At 41.6% G+C, this 25,205-nt stretch overlaps 1 protein-coding gene across 1 annotated transcript; it reads left to right on the top strand.

Annotated features, from left to right (window-relative positions):
* The first annotated feature begins 1,585 nt into the window (after positions 1 to 1,585).
* Positions 1,586 to 21,240, top strand: LOC143639736 (uncharacterized). The gene is made up of 6 exons (XM_077107775.1): positions 1,586 to 1,675; positions 18,477 to 18,603; positions 18,784 to 18,844; positions 19,413 to 19,569; positions 19,906 to 20,280; positions 20,533 to 21,240. Exons 1-6 carry the CDS (start codon positions 1,586 to 1,588, stop codon positions 21,238 to 21,240), a joined length of 1,518 nt encoding a protein of 505 aa, XP_076963890.1.
* The last annotated feature ends 3,965 nt before the right edge of the window (positions 21,241 to 25,205 follow it).

The following is a 25,205-nucleotide window of genomic DNA, read 5'->3' as shown; positions in this document are numbered from 1 at the left end:
GCTTATTGAGCTGTTGATGACTCTGGGACCCCACTTTTGACACTTGTGCTTGTTCTAAGTCTCATGTATTGTGCTGTATGTAAGCACATTAAAGAGCATTATAACATAATGTCATTTGTGTATATTACTTGGAGAGGCACTTTCTCAAAATATGTTTTGTCCTATGCTTGAGTTGCTTTCTTTTTTCTTTCCCCAGTTCTGGGGACCCAATCCTGCCTTGTGTATGGTAGGCAGGCATTCTTGCACCTAGCACTCCCGTAGCTCAGGTGATGAGTTTGCTGGTGCTGTGTGTGTGGACTCCACTGATGACCACATCAGCAGATGCAGCTCTGCAGGTGTTTCCTCCACAATTGCAGATGGTCTCTTCCTTCTTAAAGGTCTTTTATATCAGTGAAATTTTTTTAAAAAACTACATCCAACTTAGCTTTTCTCCCCATGAATAATTCTTAGGTGGAATATCTAGAAAAATCAGGTTTGATTTCTCTCTGTGTTTAGAGTAGCTCAGTAGCCCTGGGAAAATTGTGTGATAGTTTAAGGTTTAAGGTTAAGAAAACCTACTTAATACACTCTACATGACCAAAGGGTTGGTAAAGAGTGTCCCAGTCTGATGTGCTAATATAGTGGGACTCCTTTCACCACCAAAGAATCTTAAATAAGCTTCTCCAGAGACCTTCGTTAAAATTTTCTTTCAACAGAATGTCAGGTAAAGATTTTGCAAAGATCTCAATATGGGTTATAACACAGACTTCTGGTTTTGTGATAAAGCTTATAAGACCTCGGACTAATCTTACAATTGGTACACAAAGTACTTTCTGTGAATTAAAAAAAATTCTTCACGTAAAAACCTACAGAAAATATAAACCTCTATCCCTGTCCCACTGGGTGTAAATGAAGATCAATGAAATTCCAAGCGGTGAACCAAAAAATTTTAGGTGATACACCTCAGAATCCTGCAGCTAATAAATCTAATCCTGGAACATCTTTGGGTGTCTAGGCTCATGTGCCCTACATCATTGATGCAGCTACAGCCTCCCATCAGGTGACATTCTGCAGTACATGCTGTGGAGACGGCTGTTTCTTCTCAGGCTAAAGAATTAAAGTGAGGTTACAGAACAACTCCAAAGCTGTGGACACACATTTTCTATCATGTCCAACTACAGCATCAACTAGTTATGAAAATTAAATATTTCCCTGGCTCATGAGAATGAGAGGATCTGGGAAAGGGCTGTCGGGGATGAGGGATGGGGACATGTGCTCGGTTCATAACCTTCCTTTGATCGCAGGAAGAGGCTCCCAGTTTTCCTATCTTATCACAGCTGGAGGGACTCATTGGAGCTCCTTAGGCCCCAGATTCACCTGCTGCTGAGGAAGAGGGTGACCTGACCTTGTGTGAGGAGCTTTTTCCACTGACAGGACTTTGACCTGCAGGCCAGGAGACTGCAAGGGAGGCGTGGTGTTCAAAGGGCCATCCTCAGAACCATCAGCCAGTCTCCTCACCCCCAGGCCTCATTGTGCTCCAGCTGTCATCATTCAACAGTGACCACGTGTCCCTGTCCTGTGGAAAAAGGTCCCAAGCATCACCAACATGCAAGTGGAAGAGGCCACAAATCATTTAACTTGGGAAACCAGGAGGCCTGAGAATGAAGCCATCCAAGCCTCTCTGACCAAGCCCAAGGTAGGAGACAACCCTGGGCAGAGCATAGTTTTGGTGTCCTCAGCCAGAGCAGCATATCAACATGTGTGGCCACCTTTTCCTCTAACCTTCCTTCACCAGAAGGAAACCAAGCCTCGGTGAGACACACCCATCACAGGGACCAGGGATGGAGCCAGGACTCCTGTCCAGGGGTATGACTCCTGGAACCCATGTGTAGCCTGAGCTTTCCCCAGAACAAGGCAGAACTCCCACACCCAGTATCTTTAATTTTCACTTTAAAACTAGAAAAAGGGGGCTGAGAGGATTCCTCGGGGTGTTTTCTGGCCAGGCATCTAGTGTGGATGGGCTGGCACTGGGGTGGGCATTAGAGTCTCAGGCTGTTGTGCTGCCCTTGCTGCCCGAGGACAGCCCCACCTCAACCCCCAAGCCCTCTGTGACTGTCCTGACCATGGGAAAGCTGGTCATCCCTCAAAGCTGTTTGACACATCTCTGGGTCTCATGTTCCTACTCAATTCTTTGAATTTCCCAGAGCTCAAGGCTGTATGCACCCAAGTAACCTGAACTGAGATCTGGGGCAGAGTTGGGTCCACTTCTCACCATATTTCTTGTTCTGGGTCCCAAGGGCTGATGAAACATGGAGATGATGCAGGCCTGGGATTATTACTGTCCTGGAAATGGATCTTTGAGAGGTCTGTGCAGAACCCCAGATCACATCGGCAACCCAGGGGGCCTGGGTCCTGATCCCCACTTAAGATCTGCCCTTGGCAGGAGCAGCCTCCAGAAGTCAGCCTTTGCATGGGAGGAAAATGGCATGTCTGTCGTTCTGTCATTGCTTCCCCACTCATTGTCCTCGTGGCACATGACTCTTCTGTTAGACATGAGGTCCTCTTTCAGGTTCCAAATTCGGCTTGGATTTTCAGCTGACCCTGAAATGGTTCATATTGGTAAGAGCATGAAAGGAGCTGACAGGTTGCCTTTATGTCCCAGGGAGGCCACAAGGTTGGATCACCTAACATTGTGTGGACTCTGCAGGCTTTTGTGTATCCTGGAATGTGCTTGGGTTTCTGCAATAACAAACCCAAACAAACACAGAATTACCAAATTGTAAACTCTAATTGACATCAAACTAAGGTCTTTCCATCTCATTAATGAAATATTTTCCTTTGTGCCAGGTGTGGTGGTGATGCCTTAATCCCAGCCTGTAGGGAGGCTGAGTCAGGAGGATCAAGAGTGTACAGACAGCCCCAGCAAAGTTGAACTGCTAAGCAACTCAGAGACCCTGGCTCTAAATAAAATACAAAATGAGACTGGGGATGTGGCTCACTGATTGAGTGCACCTGGTTCAATCCCTGGCACCCCCATCTTCCTTCCCAAAAAAACCCAACTGTTTTTTTCTGATTGGCAGAATCCTGGACTCTGGACAGTAGTCATTGTGCTGCTCCTTTGCTGGGAAACCGTTTCTTTTTCTGTAATCTCACAGTGAAAGGGTAAAGTTTCTAAGCTGCAAAGCTTGAGTTAAAATGTAAAGCACCAGGCTTTGTAAACCTGCTTCTAAACTGCAAAGCCTGGGTTAAATTCCTGAGGCAGTTAAGACAATGCCCTACTGGCCATTTGGTTGTTTAATAACCTAGGACCCTGTGTAGCCTGGGACGTAGGCATTCAAGGCCCAAACCAATCAGTTTTAATGTGTACCCCGCTTAGGAGTGACTAATCACCCCCACCCACCCTGTTCCCGTCAATGAATGTACTAATCAAGTCTAAGAATTGTTTGATTTTCCCGCAGTGTATGGTGATTTGTTAAAGGAGACTGTGATTTGTGTAAAGTCCCTGCCCTCCCCAAAAAGTGTACTTAAGCATTGTTCAACCCCTGCTCTGGGCTCTGGGCTGCTCTCTTCCTCCTGAGTGGGCATGGAGCCCCAGCATGCTGGATCAATAAATCCCCTTCTTCCAATTGCATGAGTGTTCTCTTGGTGGTCTCTTCCTCCTATGCTTCGCCGGTCCCTTACAGCAGCCGTGTCCTTATTATTGGATTGGCATTTGGGAAAGAGGATGGAGCATTCAGGAACACCTTAACGTCATGTGTCCATGTCTCACAGCTCTTCTGTCTCAATTCATTGTGGCTTTGAAACATTTTGCCTGATTTTGGAAAGGTAGTACAGGACAGCTGACTCATGGTGTCTGTTTTCATGGTGTAAGAGTCATATCCTCTTATTTTCAGACTCTTCATCCATTTGTATCCCAGCAGTGACCCCTGCACATAGCACAGAATTGGAGCTTGTTTTCATTCTGTCTGCTGATCTCTACCTTAGGATAGGATTGTTCAGTCAATTGCCATATAATGTCATTGTTGATGTAGTTCAATTTATGTCTGCCCTTTTACCCTCTTCTATTTTCTTATGTCTTTTCCCCCTCTATTTCTCTTCAAGGTGTTGTTGTTTTTAAACTGGCCATTAAGCCCAGGTTTGCTGTAACACTGAGCTACATGCCCTGCCCCTTTTAAGTTGTATTTTGAGAGAGAGTGAGGCTACATTTCAGAGGTTGGGCTAGAATTTTTGACCCTCATGGCATGGTTTGCACCACCATCCCAGGATACTGCTCAAGTTTTGTCGTTATTATTGTTGTTTTCTAAGAAAGATTTTATTCAATGATTTTTTTTTCAGTTTTTTAATGTATTGGCTTAAAGATGTGTCATCATGTGTAAAAAATATGCTCCCTTGGCCAAACCCAAAGATGGCCTTGTTAGAGACCTGGCACTGTTAAACCACAACACAAGGAAAAGAACACAGACTCCAATTTTGAATCAAACTTAATCAAAACTTTATATATGTACCTAGGAGCTGGCCATGTCTGTCTGTCCTCAAACCCCAGGCTAAAGATACTCCAGCTCTCTCAGAACACATTTGTTTTAAATCAAACAACAACTCTTTTTTTAGAGATAGGGAGAGAAAGACAGAATTTTTTTAATATTTATTTTTCATTTTCAGCAGACACAACATTTTTGTTTGTATGTGGTGCTGAGCATTGTAATGAAAGGCCCACGGATTCCCTGTACAAGAAAGAAAGACCCACCGATTCCCTGTCCAAGAAAGACGCACGAGGCACTGGCTGCAAACGCAAGAGGTTTATTCAGACACAGACGCCTGCGGGTGCTCAGCAAAACCTCAGCTGGAGCTTTGGTGAACTGGCACCCCGGGCTTTGGGGTACAGGTCTTTTATAGGATAATGGGGCAGGTTTCGCGCGAGCGGGAAGTGACAGGTTTCTTATTGGTTATTTTGAACCCAACATATAGATTACCTAAAGGGCAAAGTTGTTTTTCACTTTATGTTCCTGGATAAACCTCATGACAGTTACATATTAACACTCTGGTTTTTCTGTTCCTGCTTATCATTATCAGTTCCTGTTTGTTCAGGCATGCCTTGGGATCTGCTTTTCTGTTCTTCCTCAACCATCCTGTCCTCTCACAATAGACTACCCTTAACTGATTAACAGATAGACCTCTCTTTACATGGGTTAGCAACATGCCCTGATGGTTTCACAATGGGGCCTGGGGTTTCTGGGCTGGGGTCTTTCAGTAACCGTGCCTCAGGCACACCAGGTGAGCGAGCTACTGTGTGAGCCACATCCCCAGCCCTCGGAACACATTTTTATAACACAAAAGTTTGCAAAGAGGGGTGTCTTGAGAACTTACAGATACCAGGATTTGGACAAGCATAATACAAAGGCAGGTTCATGAACTACATGGCTTAACATTTCAAGGTAGGGAATAAATTCAGATCCCAACATCAGAACTTATGTGGTACCACTGAGGTTTCAGAGAGTGTTGTTATCTGGTCAGGAGGAGCCAAGTATGGGTGACTTCAAGGCATGGTCAGGCATTCCAAGCAAGTTTAAAGATTTCAGAAATTTATACTAAAACAAAAATTAGTTTTCATGAATTTTGGATGAGATGGCTCCCAATCTTAAGAAGGAATTAGGCTGGTTTTCAGAGTTATATTCTCAAACCCACTATATTTATACTCCCACCCACTCCTTTGTACCACAATTAAAAAGGGCTGGGGATGGAGCTCAGAGATTCTGTACCCCTGCCAAGGATTCAATGCCCAGCATGGGGGGGAGGAGAACCTAGAGTTGAGTTCTCAGTCCTAGATAGGTATGTGGCCACTATTCCACACTTGAGGGAATATGACTGTTTATATATAAGGCCCCCACCCCATGGTCATTGGGAATGTTGGTAGGTAGATTGAATTTGGGCCAGTGCACAAGATTTGAAAGCGTTCACCAATTCAAGTGAAGAGTAAAAACAAAGTTGTATTCACTTTCTGGGGAGGGGCAGATACTGAAGCAAGAAATAGACAGACAGTCACTAGAGACAGGTAAATGGAGTCAGGTCTAATCAAGGAGGCCAATTTTGAGAGAGTCTGGCAAGTTGCAGACTGTCCCCTGAGGGATAGAAATGTTAATTCCTTCAGAGTCCTTGCTCCACCCTCATTGAGGACCTGCCCTGGGGCTGGGGATGTGGCTCAAGTGGTAGTGCGCTTGCCTGGCATTCATGTGGCCCGGTTCGATTCTCAGCACCACATACAAACAAAGATGTTGTGTCCACTGATAACTAAAAAATAAATATCAAAAAATTCTCTCTCTCTCTCTCTCTCTCTCTCTTCCTCTCTCTCTCTCCTCTCTCACTCTCTCTTAAAAAAAAAAGGACCTGCCCTGGCTCCTTCCTGTTGCTAGGGTAGCTTGTAGCCTGTCCCAGGAATTGCCCCTCCCTACAGGCAGCTTTTAGGGTGTTAATGTGTCCTTAGCTGCTGCATCCTGCCCTTCCCTCTTCATCCCCCTTCTTTGTCACCTTTGTGCTATCTCACCAAGCATTCCTGGGTCTAGTCACCAAGGAAGGAAGGAGAAAGATAAGGGGGAAAGTCATGGAGAACAAAAGAAGCCTAGGACTCATAGAAAGGCTGAACCCCTTGCTTCTGGGAACACCAGGATACCAGCTATGGCCCCCCTCTCCCTCCTGGGGAGAGGTCTATGTTACTCCTTTAAAAATAAACCCTGCTTTGTGTGCTTGCCTGGGCTTGCTTCTCTAATGTTCAAACTTCAACATGTGAGGGGGCAGAACTCCTCCCAGTAACCAGCGGTATCAACACCACAGGCCACATGTGCCCCAAGTGGGGTTTCATATGCAGGCTTCATGGGCCCAGCTGAGCAGGGTTATTATTTCTTTCTGGTGTAACTATCAGTTGAAACCCAGGAAGTGAGAGCCCTGGGTCAGCATCTAGGGATATGGTGCTTACCAGGCAGGAGCAGGTGGGCTTGTGGCTTTTCTTGAAAATGTTGGTGCCTCTGAAGCAGTGACATGGAACACACACAGATGCCTGAAGCCACAGATGACACCACGCCTACATACACTGTGCCCTCTACACACATGCCTATGACTGATTACCCTTTCTATAAAACCTGAGAGTCCTAGACCCCCCCTGAAGAGAGGGCTAAGGACATGGTGCCCTTGTCTTCCTGGTGGAGCTTCACTGACCAAAATTCCTTTCCTGCTTTTCATCATGACCTTTTCTGTTTGGATTTGGGGTAAACAGATGACCTGATGTGTGGGGTCACCAGAGTCAGGTCGCTTACTACTACTCCCTAATAGTGAAATGTAGAACATGGACATTAAGCACAAGGTGCTCATTTTATTTCAACCCCGCATTGCTGCCTTAGGGAATTGCCTCCCACACCTCCTTCCCCTCCATTCTGCTGGGGAGGGAACACTGAGCCAAATCACCGACACCAATTGTTTTCTTTCTTAGCTCTATCTAATTCCTCAATAGACAATTAGTCCAGAGGTGATGAGAAGTACTGAAATAATTGTCAAATTCTATTTATTTTTACATATCAAATATGTATGACACATATGATATTTTTAAAAATTGTTTGAAAAATTTTGAAACTATATCTTGCTAAGTTGCCTGAGGTCACACCAGCTGATACTATATATGTATATAGGTATTTTTTTCTTTGAGGTTCTGTTGAATAATTCCTGTGGGGCTCCACCTCTGAGCTAGATCCTAAAACCTTTTAATTTATTTTAAGCTAGGCTCTTCTGTTTGTGAAGCCAGATTGAAATATTGTAGTTTGTGTAGCAAGGTAAATGGGGTCTAATATCAGGTCCAATAAGAAAATGCAATCTGATCTGATCCTGGGAAACCAAAAAAACACCTGAGAAGTGAACTGTTCATGTCCCCATGGCCCTGGGCAGGTCCTCAATAAGGGTTAAAGAAGTAGCTCCCTGTAAAACAGGGAGATGCTCATCAAACCTCCCTAGGCTGTTCCTGCCCGGGTTTGTGCTCCCCACCCCATCAGTCCACCCATTTCCCTCCCTTTGGCTTTGCACCCTCATGCCCAATCACCTGCACAATAAAGGAAAACAAAGGACAGGAATGTGGGAGACAAAAGATGACCTTAGGTTTAAGAGGGAGAAGTCCTCCTCCTTCCAGGGATTCTGCCTTTTGGGTCCCCTTCTTCCTGGGGTGGGGCGAGTCTTTTGTGCTTTCTCTTATTAAAGCCTCCCACTTTCCACTCTCCACCTGCTTCTCTGGTGTTATACTGCAGGATTCGGGAAAGCAAGGACTCCTCACGGTAAACAGCATTAACATTTGTTGATTTTCACCTGATTTTGGGCTCCTCAGGCCTTAGACTCCTTAAGTAACTATTTTTTGTTGATTTTTTAAAAATTGTTGTTTGTTTCTGTGGTGAGGTTAAAACCCAGGGCTTCACCCGTGCTGGGAAAGCAGTCTCCCTCAGCCAGAGCTCAATCCCAGATGTTTCCATTTGTACCAAGTTCAAGCAAAGGCTTCCCACCTGGATTAGTTCCCAGCCCAGCAAAGAAGCTCCACCTGAAAAGGGCTGGGGCCAAGGATCTGCCACTCTAGGCAATTTTAGTGAGTGATTGGATAACCTTAGCTGTCAGTCATAACGCAGAGGCCTGATTGGAGGCGCCCCATTAGGGAAGCTGGGGTGGAACTGTCCAATCAGATCCTGAGCAGAGGGGAAGGGCGGGCTTCCCAATGTCGCGGGCTTTTCTTCCTCACCAACTCTGCTCCTCCCTTTCTGGGCCCCACGTGCTCTGCCAAAAGGCCTAGGTGACTCTGAGCAGCCTGTTCCCACCCTCTATCTCTGGTGCCTTGAGGTCCTTGAGAGAATACCGGATCGTCTAGAAAGACAAAAATGGTGAGTTTGTGTCCAGGGCTGAAGGTACATGGTCAGCACCTGCCTTGGGGCCCCCCGCAAAGGGGTGAGCTGCAGAGCCTGGTGGAGTCACCCCTGGAGGTTGCCCTGGGTCTCTGTCCCCTGGTCCTGAGGGTTGGGCTGGATGGTAGAATCTTGAAGTCACCTCGCTGGCGGCTGACCCTAAGCCTCTGCCACTGGTCCTGCGGGGTGAGCTGGGTGTTGGGTACGCGAGGTTGGTGCAGAGGGTGCAGCCTAGTCCTCCATGGCGGATGGCCCTGGGCTTCTGCTCTCTGCCCCTAGGATTGGGCTGGGTATCCAGTCCCTGAGGTCAGCTGCGGAGCATGAGGCCCAGTTCCCACTGGCAGGTGGCCCTGGGCCCTGTCCCTTGGCTTCCATTGTTGAATGGGCGGCTCAGGTTACCAGCTTCCCCGCCCCTTGCTGTTGGTGGCCCGCCCCCACTCTTCCAGACCTGTAGGAAGCAGGATCCCACATTCACTTTCCTTCCCCCCGTTTAGTTCCTCCGACAGCTGCTGTAGGTCTTTCAAACTGCAGTTGCCTCCTGCGTTCTAAAATGCCCCATCTTTTCCACTTCCCATCATAAAAATCTGGTCTTTCTCCTGTGTTTCAAATGGACACAGTCTATTAATTTTCACTTATTCTCTACTGATATAATGCAAAGAATATTTTGTTTTTGTATTGCAGTTCAAAACTAGAGAAGCTTTATCAGTGAAATCCTCAGGCATACCCCCCCCCCCCATTAAAAAAAAAATGAGATCCTATCCCAGTTGTTTGGGACACTGTCCTCCAACTTGTGATCCTCTTGCCTCAGCCCCCTGAGTCCCTGGGATCACAGGCCTGTGCCACTACCCCTAGCAAGAATAACACTTTTGTTTCCTGTTTCTTAATATCATACTTGAGAGAAAAGAATAGTCATGTGACACACCCTGTGTTTAGGTAAAATAGCTGCTTTAAATGAAATTAGGATGGGTCTGGGGTTGTGGCTCAGTTGGCAGAGCACTTGCCTAGCATGTGTGAGACACTGGGTTCGATTCTCAGCACCGCATATGAATAAATAAAAAATTAAGGTCCATCAACAACTCACAGAGTCTTATGTCCTCAGCCACTATCTTTTCCTGGGTTGCCACTATGTGCCCACAGCTGTCCTGTGCCCTGCATGGTACAAGGAATTTTGTACCCTGGGTCAGCTCCTCTTAGAGGACAGCCTAAGTTGTGAGGTACAGCCTCTTGGGGGCTCAGCTGAGGTCTTGGGTCTAAGGAATGTCCTGGAACATGCCTCATCTAGACAACTAACTTCTTGGGATCTTGTTTTCCCCAAGCCCTGTTCCCATTCCTTGGATACAGTTGGACAGTCAGCCTGTGGATGTGGTGGTGAGGGACCAGGTCACCAGTGATTCCTGACCCTTGCATTCTCTCACAGTGTGAAAGAGCAAAAAGTGTCCCCAAGCATAAGGACCAGCCACCCCAGTGCAGTGCTGTGAAAATCTGAAAAGCTCGTAGGCTGGAGTCATGGTCTAGGTCTCACGGGAGAGTGATCATGGAGTGTTTCAGTGAGCATGCCCAGGTGTGAGGATGTCCCAGCTGGCAGGGGGACCTTCCCTGCCTCTTGAGCCTGATATCTTTGCTCCCTCAGCCCCAGCCATCTGTGGTTATCACTGCGAAATGATCTGCTCCCTTATCTGAGGCCCAAGTTGATTTATTCAGAACCAAATATGATGAGATGTTATATAAGAGTGAAGAAAGAAGTGAATTTAAAAAGCCTACTTACATTTCCATTTAGTAAACATTCTAATTTATGGCAAGATGCAGTGGTGCACAGCAGTATTCCTTGCTTCTCCAGAGGCTGAGGCAGGAGGATTTAAAGTTTGAGGACAGCTTTAACAACTTAGCGAGACCCTTTGCAACTTGGTGAGACTTCAAATTCTGGGGATGTGGTTCAGTGGTCAACTGCCTCTGGGTTCAATCCAAGGTATCAAATAGAAAAAAAAATGTGCCTTATCCTTGGGCCACCCCTTTGGGAGCTGGACTGTTAGCTTATGAAATTTAGGAGTTACATGACTTCTCTCTGTCTACACTCACTATGATCACTACAAATTTTGACTGATCTTAAATATGGTCTTCTATTTCCATTATTCGAAGTAGGTTTTATTTTAAGTTCACCAAGAAGCACAGCACACCTGGCCCTGGAATTCACAGAATTTTCTAAAATGCTCAGGGGTTTTCAGAGAGTGTAGATGATGGGAAAGTTCAGTCTCCTTAATCTCCTTGGTAAGAAATTATATCGTCTTTCTATTAATTTCATTGTATTTTATGCCTCTCATTTTGTACCTTTCCTATTATAGTCATTTTTCATCATTCATGAGATGAAGTTTAGTAGAGTTATATTTGTGTGTGTGTGTGTGTGTGTGTGTGTGTGTGTGTGTGTGTGTTTGTGCCCTGCTTCAGATTAAACCCAGGGCCCCATGCATGCTTTGCAAATGCTCTACTGTTGAGCTATATCCCAGCCCAAGAAAGTGAACAATTATTGATTTATTTACTTATGTATTAAGTGGTAGGATTTAAGCCAGGGACTTGCTCCTGCTTGTTGTCATTCAAAAAATACTTTCAAGTTGCTGAAAGCCTTTTTTGATGGTGGGTGTGTGTTTCCCTAGGGATTAAACCCAGAGGCACTTGACCACTGAGCACATCTCCAGCATTTTTTATTTTTATTTTTTAATTTATTTTGTTATAGTTGGAGATGGACAGAATACTTTAATTGTGTTGATTTTTTTTTTTTTTTTTTTTTTTTTGTAAATCTAGGTTTCAAACCAAGTGCCTCAAACATGCTGGGAATGTGCTCTGTCACTCAGTGAAACCTCTTTTCCTGACTATAATTTTTGATTAAGACCAAGTCTGACTATGTTTCTGATGGTTTTGCTCCATTGTTGAGGCTGGTTTTAGTCTTGTCATCTTCCTGCCCTGACTTTTCTAGTTGCAAAAATTTAAAGTGGACTCCACCAAATCAGGAGCTATAATGACTTTTAAAGATAAGTCACCCATTTCTCTCAAAATGGAAACAGTATTGAAAATCAGTTTCCTTGCTTTTCTTTATATTTTTGAAATTTGCATATATAACTCTTCCTCTTTCCTTTACTCTTGCATTATTATGGAAAAGGTATTCAGTATGTAATATTGTTTCTTCTATATGTATTTGTGAATCTTCCATGGTGTGGTAGTTGATCCATTTTTTATTGAATTTATTCTTCAGAGCAATTGTAGTCTTATATAGTACATTAGTTAGGGTTCTCCATTGGAACAGAATCAACAGGAAGAATGAGTACAAAAAGGGGATTTGTTAGATTGTCTTTGGGGACCAGAAGCTGGGGAGTCCTCTGTGGCAGTCTGCTGACTGGGGAGCTGGAGAAGTAGTAGCTGTGCAGCCCAAGATGCTGAAGCCTCTGAACAAGAGGGATCAATGGTGCTACCCTAGTCTGAGATCTAATGCTTCTGGAAACTCCCTGGAGAATCACTGTCAGAATCAGCTTTGGAAGAGTAAAGAAGGAAAATTTGATATTCTCAGGCAATCACAGCAGCAGTGGAAAACCCATCTGTGTAGAATCTAGCTTACATCTGCAGCTGCTACCAATTCTTGCAACTTTTATTCCATGAAGCCACCATCCTATTTGGATGACATTACCCACACTTAGGGAGGTTTTCTAGTTTGCTATCCCACATGCCAATCACTCCTAGACATAGCCTCATGGACACACCCAGAAGCCTATTAATCATTAGTGTCTCTTAATTTCATCAACATGAACATTCCAGTGAACCATCACCCATAGTATACACCTCTTCTCTCTAGCTTATAGTCTCCAGTGTTTTCAACATCTTGTACTTGGTACACAATTCTTTTTATTTATTTTTAGATTCAGTTAAGTAATGTTTGTGGAGGTATTTTGCATTTATGATCATGAGAGTAATTCATAGCTTCCTCATTTTATCAAGATGATTTTGATAATAATGTAACATATGCCTCCAAAGGAATTAGAAGGTGTTTCCTGTGCTTCTTCATTCTCAAAAGAAATGTAGAAAATTGGTGGCAGTTCTGGAGTGTCTGGTGGCAGCCGGTAGGATGTCTAAAAGTCCTACATTTCACTTTTTTGATGGTAATGAGTTATTGAGTCAGTTTCTTTAGTAGGCAGAGGCTCATGTGTTTTGTGTATTTGTCCTTCTGTGTATGTTGTAGGAGATGGTCTCTCTGAAATTATGGGGCCACTTCCTCTAAGTTATCAGATTTGTGTCAAGTGCATGTTTATGATATTGTTGAAGATCCCATGGATGGTAATGGTGGCTATTTTAACTCTAATGGGTAGTTTATGTGTCTTTGGATTTCTTATTTGTTTAATGTTATTGTATTTCTCATACCTTTCTTCTATTTATTTACTTTGATGTGCTGGTATGGATTCAACCCAGTGTCTCACTGGTGCTAGGCAAGCTCTCTACACTGAGCCATAACCTCACTCCTGTCCTCTGTTTTCTTAGCCACATATTAGTTTGTCAGAGATGGTGATGTTCATGCAGAACTTGGTTTTGCTGATTGCTGATTTCTTTTTTTTAATAATTGTTTTTTCTTAATTTTTAAAAATTGTTCATAGATCTTTATTTATTTATATGTGGTGCTGAGAATCAAACCCACTACCTCACACCTGCAAGGAGAGTGAGCTACAGCTTGGCCCCAGCACCAGCCCCTGCTGATTTCTTGATTGTGGTTTCACTAACACCCCCTCTTACCCGCCTGTGCTTAATTTATACTTACCTTGCTCTTTTTTCTCTCCTTTACTTAAGTACAGGGGTCAATGATTGCTTTTATCTCTTCTTTTCTGGAATGTGCTTTGGATTCTGTAGAGACCCCCAGTGCACCATCCGTGCAGTTTTTTCATGTTGGACTTTTATATTTCATTTTTCTCAACATGGTCACATTTGCCCTTAAGTCACCTCTTCCTCCTGTGTCTTTTTAGAGCCCTCTATTGCATTTCCCATTGCTTAAAGGTTTTCCAGCCCCTTCTGATCTGACTTCTGCTTTAACTCCCATGTTCTTTGAGCCTACTTGGAATTTCATTGGCATTGCATACTTGTTGAGTTGAGGCTTATGGCTCAGAATGTGGCCTGTTCTGGGTGGTGGTACTGTGATCCTGAGAAGGCTGTGTGTTTCACTTTGACTAATGGCTAGGGAAGTCCTCCTGTCTGTTGCTCTGCTACATAATCACAGACCAGCAGTGTTGTGGTGAGGTCTCTTAATGTAGCAGTTTATTCTTCAATGTCCTGGGGAGTTTTGTATGTCTCTGCCTGATGTATTTTGTCTTTTTTCAGGTGCATGCATACTAACAATTGAAGACAGTTACTTGAAAGTTTAGCCTAAGGCACCTACGTCCCTTTAATCCCAGCAGTTCAGGACTCTTAGGCAGGAGGATCACAAATTCAAAAGAAGGCTCATCAAGTTAGGCACTGAACAACTTAGAGAAATTCTCTCTCAAAATATAAATATTTAAAAATAAAATAGGGCAGTGAATGTGGCTTATTTGTTATGCACCCTTTGGTTCAATCCTTGGTACAAAATATAAACAAACAAATGAATAAATGAATAAAAAATAATTTCTTCCAGGGATTCTGGAGTCTTATCTTACTCAGGCATGGTCAATCTCACGTCTGTTATTTTCCATTCATGGGTTATTTTTTGCTGTTCCTCAGTATTCTTTGTACATTTTTTTAAGTGAATGAAATATGTTTCTTGGGGCTGGGGTTGTGGCTCAGTGGTAGAGTGCTTGCCTAGCCTCCATGAGGCACTGGGTTTGATTCTCAACACCATATACAGCTGAAAAAAGTTCCATCAACAACTAAAAAAAAAAAGAAAATGTGTTTCTTCCTTTTCTCCTATTCTGTGATTTCTGTTTGTTGAAGGCTTACATGCCTTTGCCTTGAGAATAGGTATCTGAGCTGTGTTTAGCAAATTATTTTGTATTCAGCTCCTTTGAAAAATTTCCCTGAATGCTAGATCATCCAACAAAATGGAAACTTTAGGAGTTTCAAAGCTGACAAGCTGTGGATTGGCAGAATGACACCCACAAGCTGTGGTCTCTGACATTTGACCATGAGGGCTGGCAACAGCTACAGGTACCTGTAATGCAGTAGCAGAAGCAGCCAACAAAGTAGCAGAGAAAGAACAATCCCTCTTCAGGTTGAGCATAGTAAAAGTCCCAAATGTGTATTAGTCTTTAGGCCATTGGCAAGCTTGTTCCCATATCAGAAATAAAAACTTCACTCTCCAATATATTGCCCCAATTTTCTTTCTTGATGTCCTCAAAGCTTGTTTATGTATAAAAGTAAAAGCCCTGATGTTCTCTGGGATCACGCCCTGGGAATTATTTTTGTGGGCTGTAGTGCCACTAATAAACTGTTGCTGCCAGATCTCAGAGTCCCCTGGTCTCATTTCTCTGTACACCAGAAACTAGAGAATAACAGTAGAAACAGCAAAACCTCACTTGTCTGGTTTTTGTGAGTAGTTGTGCTGGGACCTGTGCATTAACACACAGTGATGCTATTTAAAACTCTGCTGTGCCTTTGCTCTGCAGATCCCCACCCGGAGAGCAACCAGTGCTGAGCATGTGGGTCATGGTCCTTTTTTTTAATGTTTCCTCCTGGTCTGTGTGAATTTTCTTCTTCATCAGTATATCTTGGTAGTTTTATTTGGGGGAGCATACTGTGGAGTAAATCTTCGGGTGCTTAACCACTGAATCAAATCTGCAGCACCTTCCCCCTTAACTTTTATTTTTGTTAACTTTCATTCAGGATTTTTGCCTGCTTAGGGCCTAACTAATTTGCTAAGGCTGACATTGAACTTGAGAACCTCCTGCCTCAGCTTCCTAAACCTGGGTGTTTTTAAAACCTGATTTTTAAAAGAAACTCTCTGAAGCTTTCTTTGTCAAATTTTAGGTTTAGTGGGTAGACAATAATTTGCTTTCTCAGTAGATGCAGGCTGTTTGTTTACTTAAATCCTTTTAAGGAATTTCTGCTGATTTTTTATAGTGATTACTTCTGATGTAGAAGAGTGAGAGTTGGTTTTAGGCGTTAATATATTTCCATGGTTGAGCTGGAGTTGTGGCTCAGTGGTAGAACACTCACCTAGTACATGTGAGGCCATGGGTTCAATTCAGTACCACATTGAAAAATAAATAAATGAATAAATAAAGGTATTGCGTTCAATTATAATTAAAAAACAAAATATTTTAAAAATATATATTTCCATGGTGATTTTAGTATGAATTGCCCACAACTGAAGAAGATGTGCTGTGTGGAGTCTGGAGTCACAGAGGGTCAGGCTGAAGGGATCTTGAAGGTCAAACCATGGCTGCTGCACTGCACTCTTCCATATGACTGCTTCACGGAGCTGTTGGGAAACTTTCAGGGCTTTAGGGCATGATGACATTGTTGTTCTGATGGTTTGGCTTGGGTTTCCACTTCTGCTCTATTTCATGGCTGTACTGAGATGATTCCAGGCTCACTGTTGTGTCATTTTGCTCTGAGTGTTGAATTTTTTTTTCTTTCTTCTCATCATTAGGGAATTGTATAACATGTTCTTCTACAAAACTAAATTGCCACATGTGCAATGGTGCATGATGGTATTCCTAGCAGCTTTGGAGGATGAGGCAGAAGAATTATAAATTTAAATGCTACCCTCAGCCTCTCACAAGGCCCTGAGGAAGTTTTTGAGTACTGTGTCAAAATGGCATATGTGCTGGGGATGTGGCTCAGTCATTAAGTGCCCTATGTTGAATCCCTGCTCATTATTTTTTCTAAATGTTTCTCACCACAAATAAATAAATAAAATAAAAATTTTTTTAAATATATTTTTATTTTTTAGTTTTTGGAGGACACAACATCTTTGTATGTGGTGCTGAGGATCGAACCCGGGCCACACGCATTCCAGGCGAGTGTGCTACCGCTTGAGCCACCTCCCTAGCCCCAAAATAAAATTTCTTGTAAGCTCATTAAAAGTGTTTTAGTGTTTCACAGTTGAATGTATAATAAATGAATTTTTGACTATGGAATTGAGGATATAGTGCCTTTGGCCACCCAGATTCCAGTTTGCCTGGACCATCATTGTGATCTGTATCCAAGACACCTGCTCTCACTCATCTTTCCATGCTGTGAAGGCCAGCCCACTGAAGCCTTCCTCATGGTCTCTTGCTCCCCTGTGCTGAGACTGTGCTGCTCAGGAGATCACATGTTTTAAGTCCTTGAGAATGGTTGTGTGTCAGTGGCAGGGGCACCTTCTGGTAGGTGATATTTTTGGCTGTTCCATCATCGAGCAGACATCATAGTATTGTTATGATTGTACATGAAGTGGCCTATTTCACACCCAAACTGTGTTAGATAGATGAGGATTCTGGGTTGCAACACTGCTTCTTTACCACACCCTGGAAATGCTTCTGTCTTAGGTTTGCTTGCACCACCATCATTACAGGCAGGAAAAAATTCTTTCACAACAGACACCAGTGCACATGTGGCCCACTCTTGACCAAAGTGTCCTTGAGTGGAACATGTCTATGTGGAACATGACCTTATGGTAGTGAAGTGATTGCTTTTCAGTAGGTTATTGACAATTCTTATACATTCATTGTTGCTATGAGATTTAGAAATTCATGTCTGCTTTTCATTAAGAAAACTGTTTTGAGACTTACAAAACTTTGCAAGGTTTTTGTTTGGACAAAGTGACATCTTTGGGTCATTGAGTTATATGTAATACATGTTCCATCTTTCCACTTACCTCATTCTGCTTTGACAGTAACCTTGAGAAATCATCAAATGTTTGTGTTTATTAATCATTGTGCGTGTTTTCTATTTTATTAATTTTGTTATGGAGAAATGCACCTGCAAATATATAGCTGTTCTCTTTGTGTAATCCCACAAGATGAATGCAATCCCCAGTTCACAAATTGTGGCAACTCAAGTGTCATTTTGTCATATGCTGTCTGTAGGGGAATCTTCTTTGTGATCGATGCTCAGAAGTCATGGGTGGAAACTGTTCTAGGCATTTCCTTAAAGAAGAAACAATAGACTTTCAGAAAGAATCAAGAGATCAGTGAATGCCGTGTTGTCTATATTAACTGTGTAGGCACAGTGACCCACTGTGGTTGGCAGAATCTCTCTAAATAGCTGAGTTCTGTGATTGCAACAATTTCATACTCAGCTTTCTTTCCTAAGGGTAAGTACTATAGAGATGCTAATATTAGGTCTCCACTGAAGAGAAGGCTGTTAGGACATGTAATAGAGGTGTAACCAACAAAGTGACCCAGGATTCTGTTTTACTTCCTGTCAACTCACCAAGGGAAGGAAGTAAACACTTAGTTGCTTTCCTTCTGAGTGGCCAAATTCTAGTGTCAAAATGTGTGTGAGGAATTGAGTGCAGGAAGGATTTGATGGAACATCATGGAATTTCCAAACCAGAAATTCATGGAATCCTGTGGACATCAAGCATGTTGAGTACATATTTCTTCTGCTGTCAATTTCTCCTGACCTCCAGTAAACATTTGTGGGGTATTTCAGATCTCAGTGACCTTTGAGGATGTGGCTGTGAACTTCACCCAGGAGGAGTGGGCATTGCTGCATCCTTCCCAGAAGAACCTTTACAGAGATGTGATGCTGGAAGTCCTCAGAAACCTGGATTTTATAGGTAATAATGGTGTTTTTTAAATTAATCAAATAGAGAACTCATGTTTATTTTGGTCATTTATATAGAACATGAAAAGGGAATACATTGTTGAATTATTGCAGCATAAAAGACACCTATAATTTGGCAAAGCATTTCTGTCTCCTAAAACTTCATAAAGATTGTTCTTGTTTCTCATTTTAGAAAACAAATTGCATGAGAAGAACATTGAAGATGAGATCAAAAATTCTGAGATCATTCTAAGGTAATTGTACCCACAAGAGGAGTTCTTGAGAGAATCTGAGAATGTCATATAATTTTTAAAACAGACCAACTCAAGAAGTATGCAGAATTTGAAATGTATTTATTCTTATAAGATTTTTTTTCCAGAATATATATACTTAACGGTAACAGATATTCAGTCTTTTCCAAGTACTTGGCATGCCAAAAGTATATGAAATTGCATGTGAAATATCACTATTTGAATAATCACCACAGAGCGGCTGCATTGCAAAGGATTTTTTCCTTTCAATCACTTCATTTTCAGGCAATTTGAACACATGAGAAAACCTAGCCTTTACCTGATGTTGGTAGTAATGTAAGCCTAGAACCTATAAATAAGTATAAAATTATGAATGAATCAAGCATTGATAATGTGCTGGTCATTCTTCAAAGAAGACATGTGGTAAACCTCAATGGCCAAGAAGATAGTTTGGGAAAAGTTTCAATGAAATTCCAGTTCTTAACTGGACAAAGAAAAATTTTAATACAGTAAATTCATGTGGTTGTTATATGTGTGCCAAAGACTTCATATGCCTTTCATTTCTTCATAGGCACATCACATCTCACACTGGACACAAATGCTACAAGCGCGAGGAATGTGAAGAGAAGCCATGTGAATTTAAACACTACAGGCAATCCCTGGTTTCTCTCAAAAGTGTTCACACACAAATGTTAATGCAAACTGGAGAGGGACCCTATGAAAGCACAGTATGTGGGAAAGTCACCAGTTGTTCCAGTGACATTCAAAGGAATGAAGATACTCATACTGGGTGGCAACCCTATGAATATCAACAATGTGGTGAAGCCTCTTCTTCTCTCCCAGATGTCCAAAGACACATGAGAACACACAGTGGAGGTCAATCTTTTCAATGTGAGGTATCTGGGAAAGCCTTTAATTTCTCCTCCTTATTTAGAAGACATAAAATAATTCATTCTGGAGAGAAACTCTATCAAAGTAAACAAGGTGGTCAAACCTTTATTTCACACACAAGTCTTCAAAGGCACAGGATCACACACAGGGGGATTGCACGTTTCAAATGTAAGGTATGTGGGAAAGACTTTGCTTATCCCAGTTTACTTAGAATCCATCAGAGAACCCACACTGGAAAGAAGCCTCATGATGGTAACCAGTGTGGGAAAGCCTTTGCTAGATCCAGTGACCTTCAGATTCATGGAAGAATGCATACTGGGGAGAAGCCCTATGAATGTAAGCAGTGTGGAAAAGCCTTTACTAGATCCACTTCCCTTCAGATTCATGGAAGAACGCATACTGGAGAGAAGCCCTATGAATGTAAGCAGTGTGGCAATTTCTTTGCTAGTTCCAGTTACCTTCCCATACATGAAAAAACTCATACTGGAGAGAAGCCCTATGAATGTATGCAGTGTGGCAAAGCCTTTGCTACATCCTCTTCCCTTCAGATTCATGGAAGAACACATACTGGAGAGAAGCCCTTTGAATGTAAGCAGTGTGGAAAAGCCTTCAGTCGTTTCTCTGGCCTTCACTCACATAAAAAAATTCATACTGGAGAGAAGCCTTATGCATGTAAGCAGTGTGGCAAAGCATTTGCTAGGTCCAATAACCTTCGCAGACATGAAAGAACACATAGTGGTGAGAAGCCCTATGAATGTAAGCCGTGTGGCAAGGCCTTTACTAGATCCAGTGAGCTTCACTCACATGAAAAAACTCATACTGGAGAAAAGCCCTATGAATGTAAGCAGTGTGGGAAAGCCTTTGCTAGATCCCGTTTCCTTCAGATTCATGGAAGAACGCATACTGGAGAAAAGCCCTATGAGTGTAAGCAGTGTGGAAAAGCCTTCACTAGTTTCTCTGGCCTTCACTCACATAAAACAATTCATACTTCAGAGAAGCCTTATTTATGTAAGCAGTGTGGCAAAGCCTTTGCTCGTTCCTCTGGCCTTTATTTACATAAAAAAATTCATACTGGAGAAAAGCATTATGCATGTAAGCAGTGTGGCAAAGCCTTTGTTACATCCAGTGGCCTTCACAGACATAGAAGAACACATACTGGGGAGAAGCCCTATGAATGTAAGCAGTGTGGCAAAGCCTTTGCTAGATCAAGTAGCCTTCACTCACATGAACAAACTCATACTGGAGAAAAGCCCCATGAGTGTAAGCAGTGTGGCAAAGCCTTTTCTACGTCCAATTACCTTCAGGTTCATGGAAGAATGCATACTGGAGAGAAGCCCTATGAATGTAAGCAGTGTGGCAAAACCTTTGCTAGCTCCAGTATCCTTCAAAGACATGGAAGAACACATATCGGAGAGAAGCTCTATGGTTGTAAAAAATGTGGAAAAGCATTTGTTACATCTGCTCAGCTTCACTTACATGAAGCAACCCATAGTGCAGAGAAATTATAGTCATGAAAACAATTGGCAAAGTCTTCTGTTAATAAGCTTTCACTCATTAACATGTAATAAGTTTTCTGTAGAAAAATTAGTAGAAAAAAAGAAAAATTCTTTGAATGTGAAATATGGTAAATTAATATTTCTTGTCCAATTCAAAGAGAAGAAAGTGCTCACATGTTTGAATCTATCTATAAATAGCACTGGGGATTTAGTCTGGTGGTCATTTATTACTGAGCCATGGTGAAAGTGATTTCCCACTCACTGTCTTGACAGGGTCACAGTGACAATTAATGCTGGCAAAGCCACATGGGTTGGTGGGAATCTGAAACCATGAGACCCTTTTTTTATATAATTGGGACTTTCCATTTTCATGCTTTTGTTTCTGACAGGAGGCGTGAGTATGTTAAATGCCAAACAAATTAAATATCAGATGGCTAGAACATAACAGGTAGTTCATGCATTGAAGGCTGTTCTTCTTCCCCTCAGCATATCAAGGACAAAGTAGAAGGCTATCTCAGTACCCTGAGGACAAATCTGATAATGGACAACAAACATCCTCTGAAAGGTCACGAGAATTTCAGGCACCACATCGATTATATGAACTAGAACCCAAGCTCATATTTCCAGCCTCTTAGAAAACCTCATCATTATGCTTATTTTACAAAGCCCACCATGTGTAGTCTCATTTTTGATTGAGGAAAGTTATATTATACACTTAGAGAGTTAAAACATTTGAAGATAGAATCTTCTCTTTTCATAAACCCTTTTTTACTTTACATAGGGTTTTATGATGAATATAGTTAATATTGGCGGAAAGTGGACTGATGTTTACAACTTATTTTCTATTGAGAAAAAATTATAAAGATATGAGAACTAGTGCACCTTGACTGAGAAACAAAGAAACTCTTTCAGAAAGCAGCTCAACCAGTTTTATGAGAATAAATTTAGGAATTAATTAAAGTAGCTTTATAAGATATATTTTTACAACAATGTTCGAAATATCACCCTATTTACATTTTGGGGTTTAGAAATTCTTAAGATTTTAGATGTATGGGTTTCTGATAGGTTTTAAGAATGATTTATAAACTTTAGGATATTTTAAGTATAAGATTTAAGGGGGCGTTTTTAGATGGGAATTTTAGATTAGAAATAAAGTAAAGGTGTACTTTAAATTTAAAGGTAAATGATAGGTTAGGAGACTTAGAGTCTGGTTTTGTAGTTTGGCATTAGTTAATAAGAAAATAGTAAATCTTGGGAAAATCTGAAAAATGTAAATTAGTGATGCATTTTATTAATGATTCTGTACTTTTAATAATTAAACAATTAAAGGTCATATCCTGGAAAAATGGAAATCAAATTGTATAATCAATGGCGTATCTGAATCTATAGTGATGAGGAAAATTGCAATAAAAGATGACCCAGAGAAAGCTGCATTAGAGCTCTCTCTGGAGATTGCTCCAACGGAACAACTCCTGTCTTATGCTTTAGCCGACACCACTCATCCTTCAGGACCCCCTGGACTCCGCTAGGGCAGGACCCCAGCAGAGCCACAACCTTTTTTCTTTTTATTTTGAAACAGGGACTTGCAGAGTTCCTTAGGGCCTTGCTTAGGTGCTGAGTTTGGCGTCACAATTGTGATCCTCTGCCTCAGACCCTGAGTCTCTGGGATTAAAGGCAAACACTACTAGGTCTAACTGAATAATGCATTAAATGTGAAAAATTCAGAAAATCATTCCATTTTCCCTGTTGCCTTCAAAGTCATTTCACTCACACTGGAAAACAACCCTCAGTATGGGGAAGAGTGGGTACACTCTGTCAGCTTCCCATCCCAGTCCCGCTTTTCTTCTCACATACAAAAATACTCACAGAGAGAAGCCCTGAGAATGTGATTAATGTGGGAAGTCATCTAATTTTCCCAGTTTTTTATAAGGTCTGGGAAGACTCTTCTTGAAAGATTCATGGCAAAATGAATAAATCATATGCAAGTAAGTGTTCAAGTGTTTCCATTTTGTTCAGTTGTATGAAAGGACTCATGTGGAAAAGCCATATGGGGCAGTATTCAGCTTTCATGGTTTCATTCAAAGACATAAAGAGATTCACATCAGGGAAAACCATTCGGTTCTTTAAACAATGTGATGACACTTTCACTTTTTCATGTTCTTTTTGAACATCATGGAAGAATTCACTCTGGAGAAAAGCCTTGTATATAAAAATGTGGTGAGACTTTCAGTTGTTTCAGATCCATTTAGACTTATATAGACTTGAGAATTTTTTTTTAATTTCTTTTACTTTTTTTTTTGTACCAGGGTTTCAACCCAGAGACACTTAACCACTGAGCCATATCCTAGTTCTTTTTATTTTTTTTTTTCAAATATTTAGACATAGTCTCACTGAATTGCTTAGGTCCTCACTATGTTGCTGAGGTTGACTTTGAACTTGTGATCCCCTGCCTCAGCCTGCTTTTCCAGTGGAATTACAGTCATACAACCCCTTCAGCAAGAATCCTCTTTTTTTGAGAAAACCAGTGTAGGTGTGTAAAAAGGGTGTGTGCCTTCATTTCTTTCTATTCACAGGTAATGAGAATGCACCCTGGATTGGATGTAGGAATTGTGTCAACATGAAGATGTGAAAGCAACATGTTTCTCCCAGTTAAATATTTCTTCTTGTTAGATTTAATTTTTCTCTCTATATTTTTTGCATCTGCAGTCCACTCTCCGATATTATAACATAATCTTACATTTACTATGTATGTGTGTGAAAAATGTAGTGTGTAGTATGATTTTGTACATAGAAGTATGCTATTCAATAGTACACAAGATTTGTAGTTAAAATGTATTAACCTATATTTGCAACATTTTAATTCTTTTTTAGAGTTTTCATCTCTCTTCTTCCGTTGAGTCCATTTTTTCTCATCTTGCCCACTTTTATGGCTTTTATATGTTGTGACAAAATAAAAATTATGAGAGGTTTTAAATATAATTACCAGGGTCATAGAAGAGAAAATAAACATTACTATTGTAATTACCATCATCATCATCATCACCACCACCACCACTATCGTCATATCTAAAATGGCCAAGCCCTGATCCCATTCCTACCCCTTTTTATTTATTTATTAAGTTTTTGTTAAAGTGCTTTTTAATTTCTTCCTAAGGGCCTCAGTATGTTGGTGAGGCTGGGTTTGAACTTGTGATTCTCATTCTATAGCCACTGGGATTACAGATGTGCTATCATGCCTGGCTCCTGGATGTTTCTTGAAACTTTGATGTAAGTCAATATGTGCCTTCTTTCTGAGAGTTTCCAAGTCCTAATTGATTCAGAGGTGAGAATTACTTTTTAATGTGCTTATGTATAGTATAGTATTGCCCTTCAAGCTCTTAAGATTCTAGAATGATTCTGAGCATCACAAGGACATTAATTCACACCTTATACTCCAAATTTTTGTATTTCCAGTTGGAGTATACTGAAGTCCATTTGAAGAAAGTTTATTTTAGGTAATTTCTGTTGAAAACAAGGTGGGAGAACTGCTTTAGTATTTAAGGAATCAAACTATTCATTTCTGTTAAGAAATGAATTATTTCATTTATTTATTAGGTGCCCCCTTCTGCACCTAATAAATGAAATGCAAGTAATCACTGAGTCTTACAGATTTTTTTTAAACAATTTTATTTTTCCGTCTGTGCACCAGACACCAGCTAATCAACTTTGCAGAGTCTCAGAGAGTATGGAACGTGGCCTGGTGCTCATGTGAGTGTTCTTCAGAGTATCAAGTTAAACTATAAAGCAATCACCTGGGAGAGGTGAGTTGTGCCACCCAAACATGCATACTCACACCGACATGCACACGCATGTACAGGATCAAGTCACCCTTTTCTCTACATACCCTCCCTCGTGCAGTTCTTTCATCCTCACTGTGTAATGCAACTATTGATTTTTTTTACTTTTCTCACAACGTTACAGCCCACTACTTTTCTAAA

The sequence above is a fragment of the Callospermophilus lateralis genome, chromosome Y (assembly GCF_048772815.1).
Source record: "Callospermophilus lateralis isolate mCalLat2 chromosome Y, mCalLat2.hap1, whole genome shotgun sequence".
Classification (NCBI taxonomy): domain Eukaryota; kingdom Metazoa; phylum Chordata; class Mammalia; order Rodentia; family Sciuridae; genus Callospermophilus; species Callospermophilus lateralis.
This window is presented reverse-complemented; position numbering and strand designations above follow the sequence as displayed.

Coding starts and splice junctions, on each gene's coding strand:
- LOC143639736 (XM_077107775.1), top strand. CDS start 1,586: ATGCAAGTGGAAGAGGCCACAAATCATTTAACTTGGGAAACCAGGAGG. Junction 18,604..18,783: donor CAGAAACCTGGATTTTATAG/GTAATAATGGTG, acceptor TTCTCATTTTAG/AAAACAAATTGCATGAGAAG. Junction 18,845..19,412: donor AATTCTGAGATCATTCTAAG/GTAATTGTACCC, acceptor ATTTCTTCATAG/GCACATCACATCTCACACTG.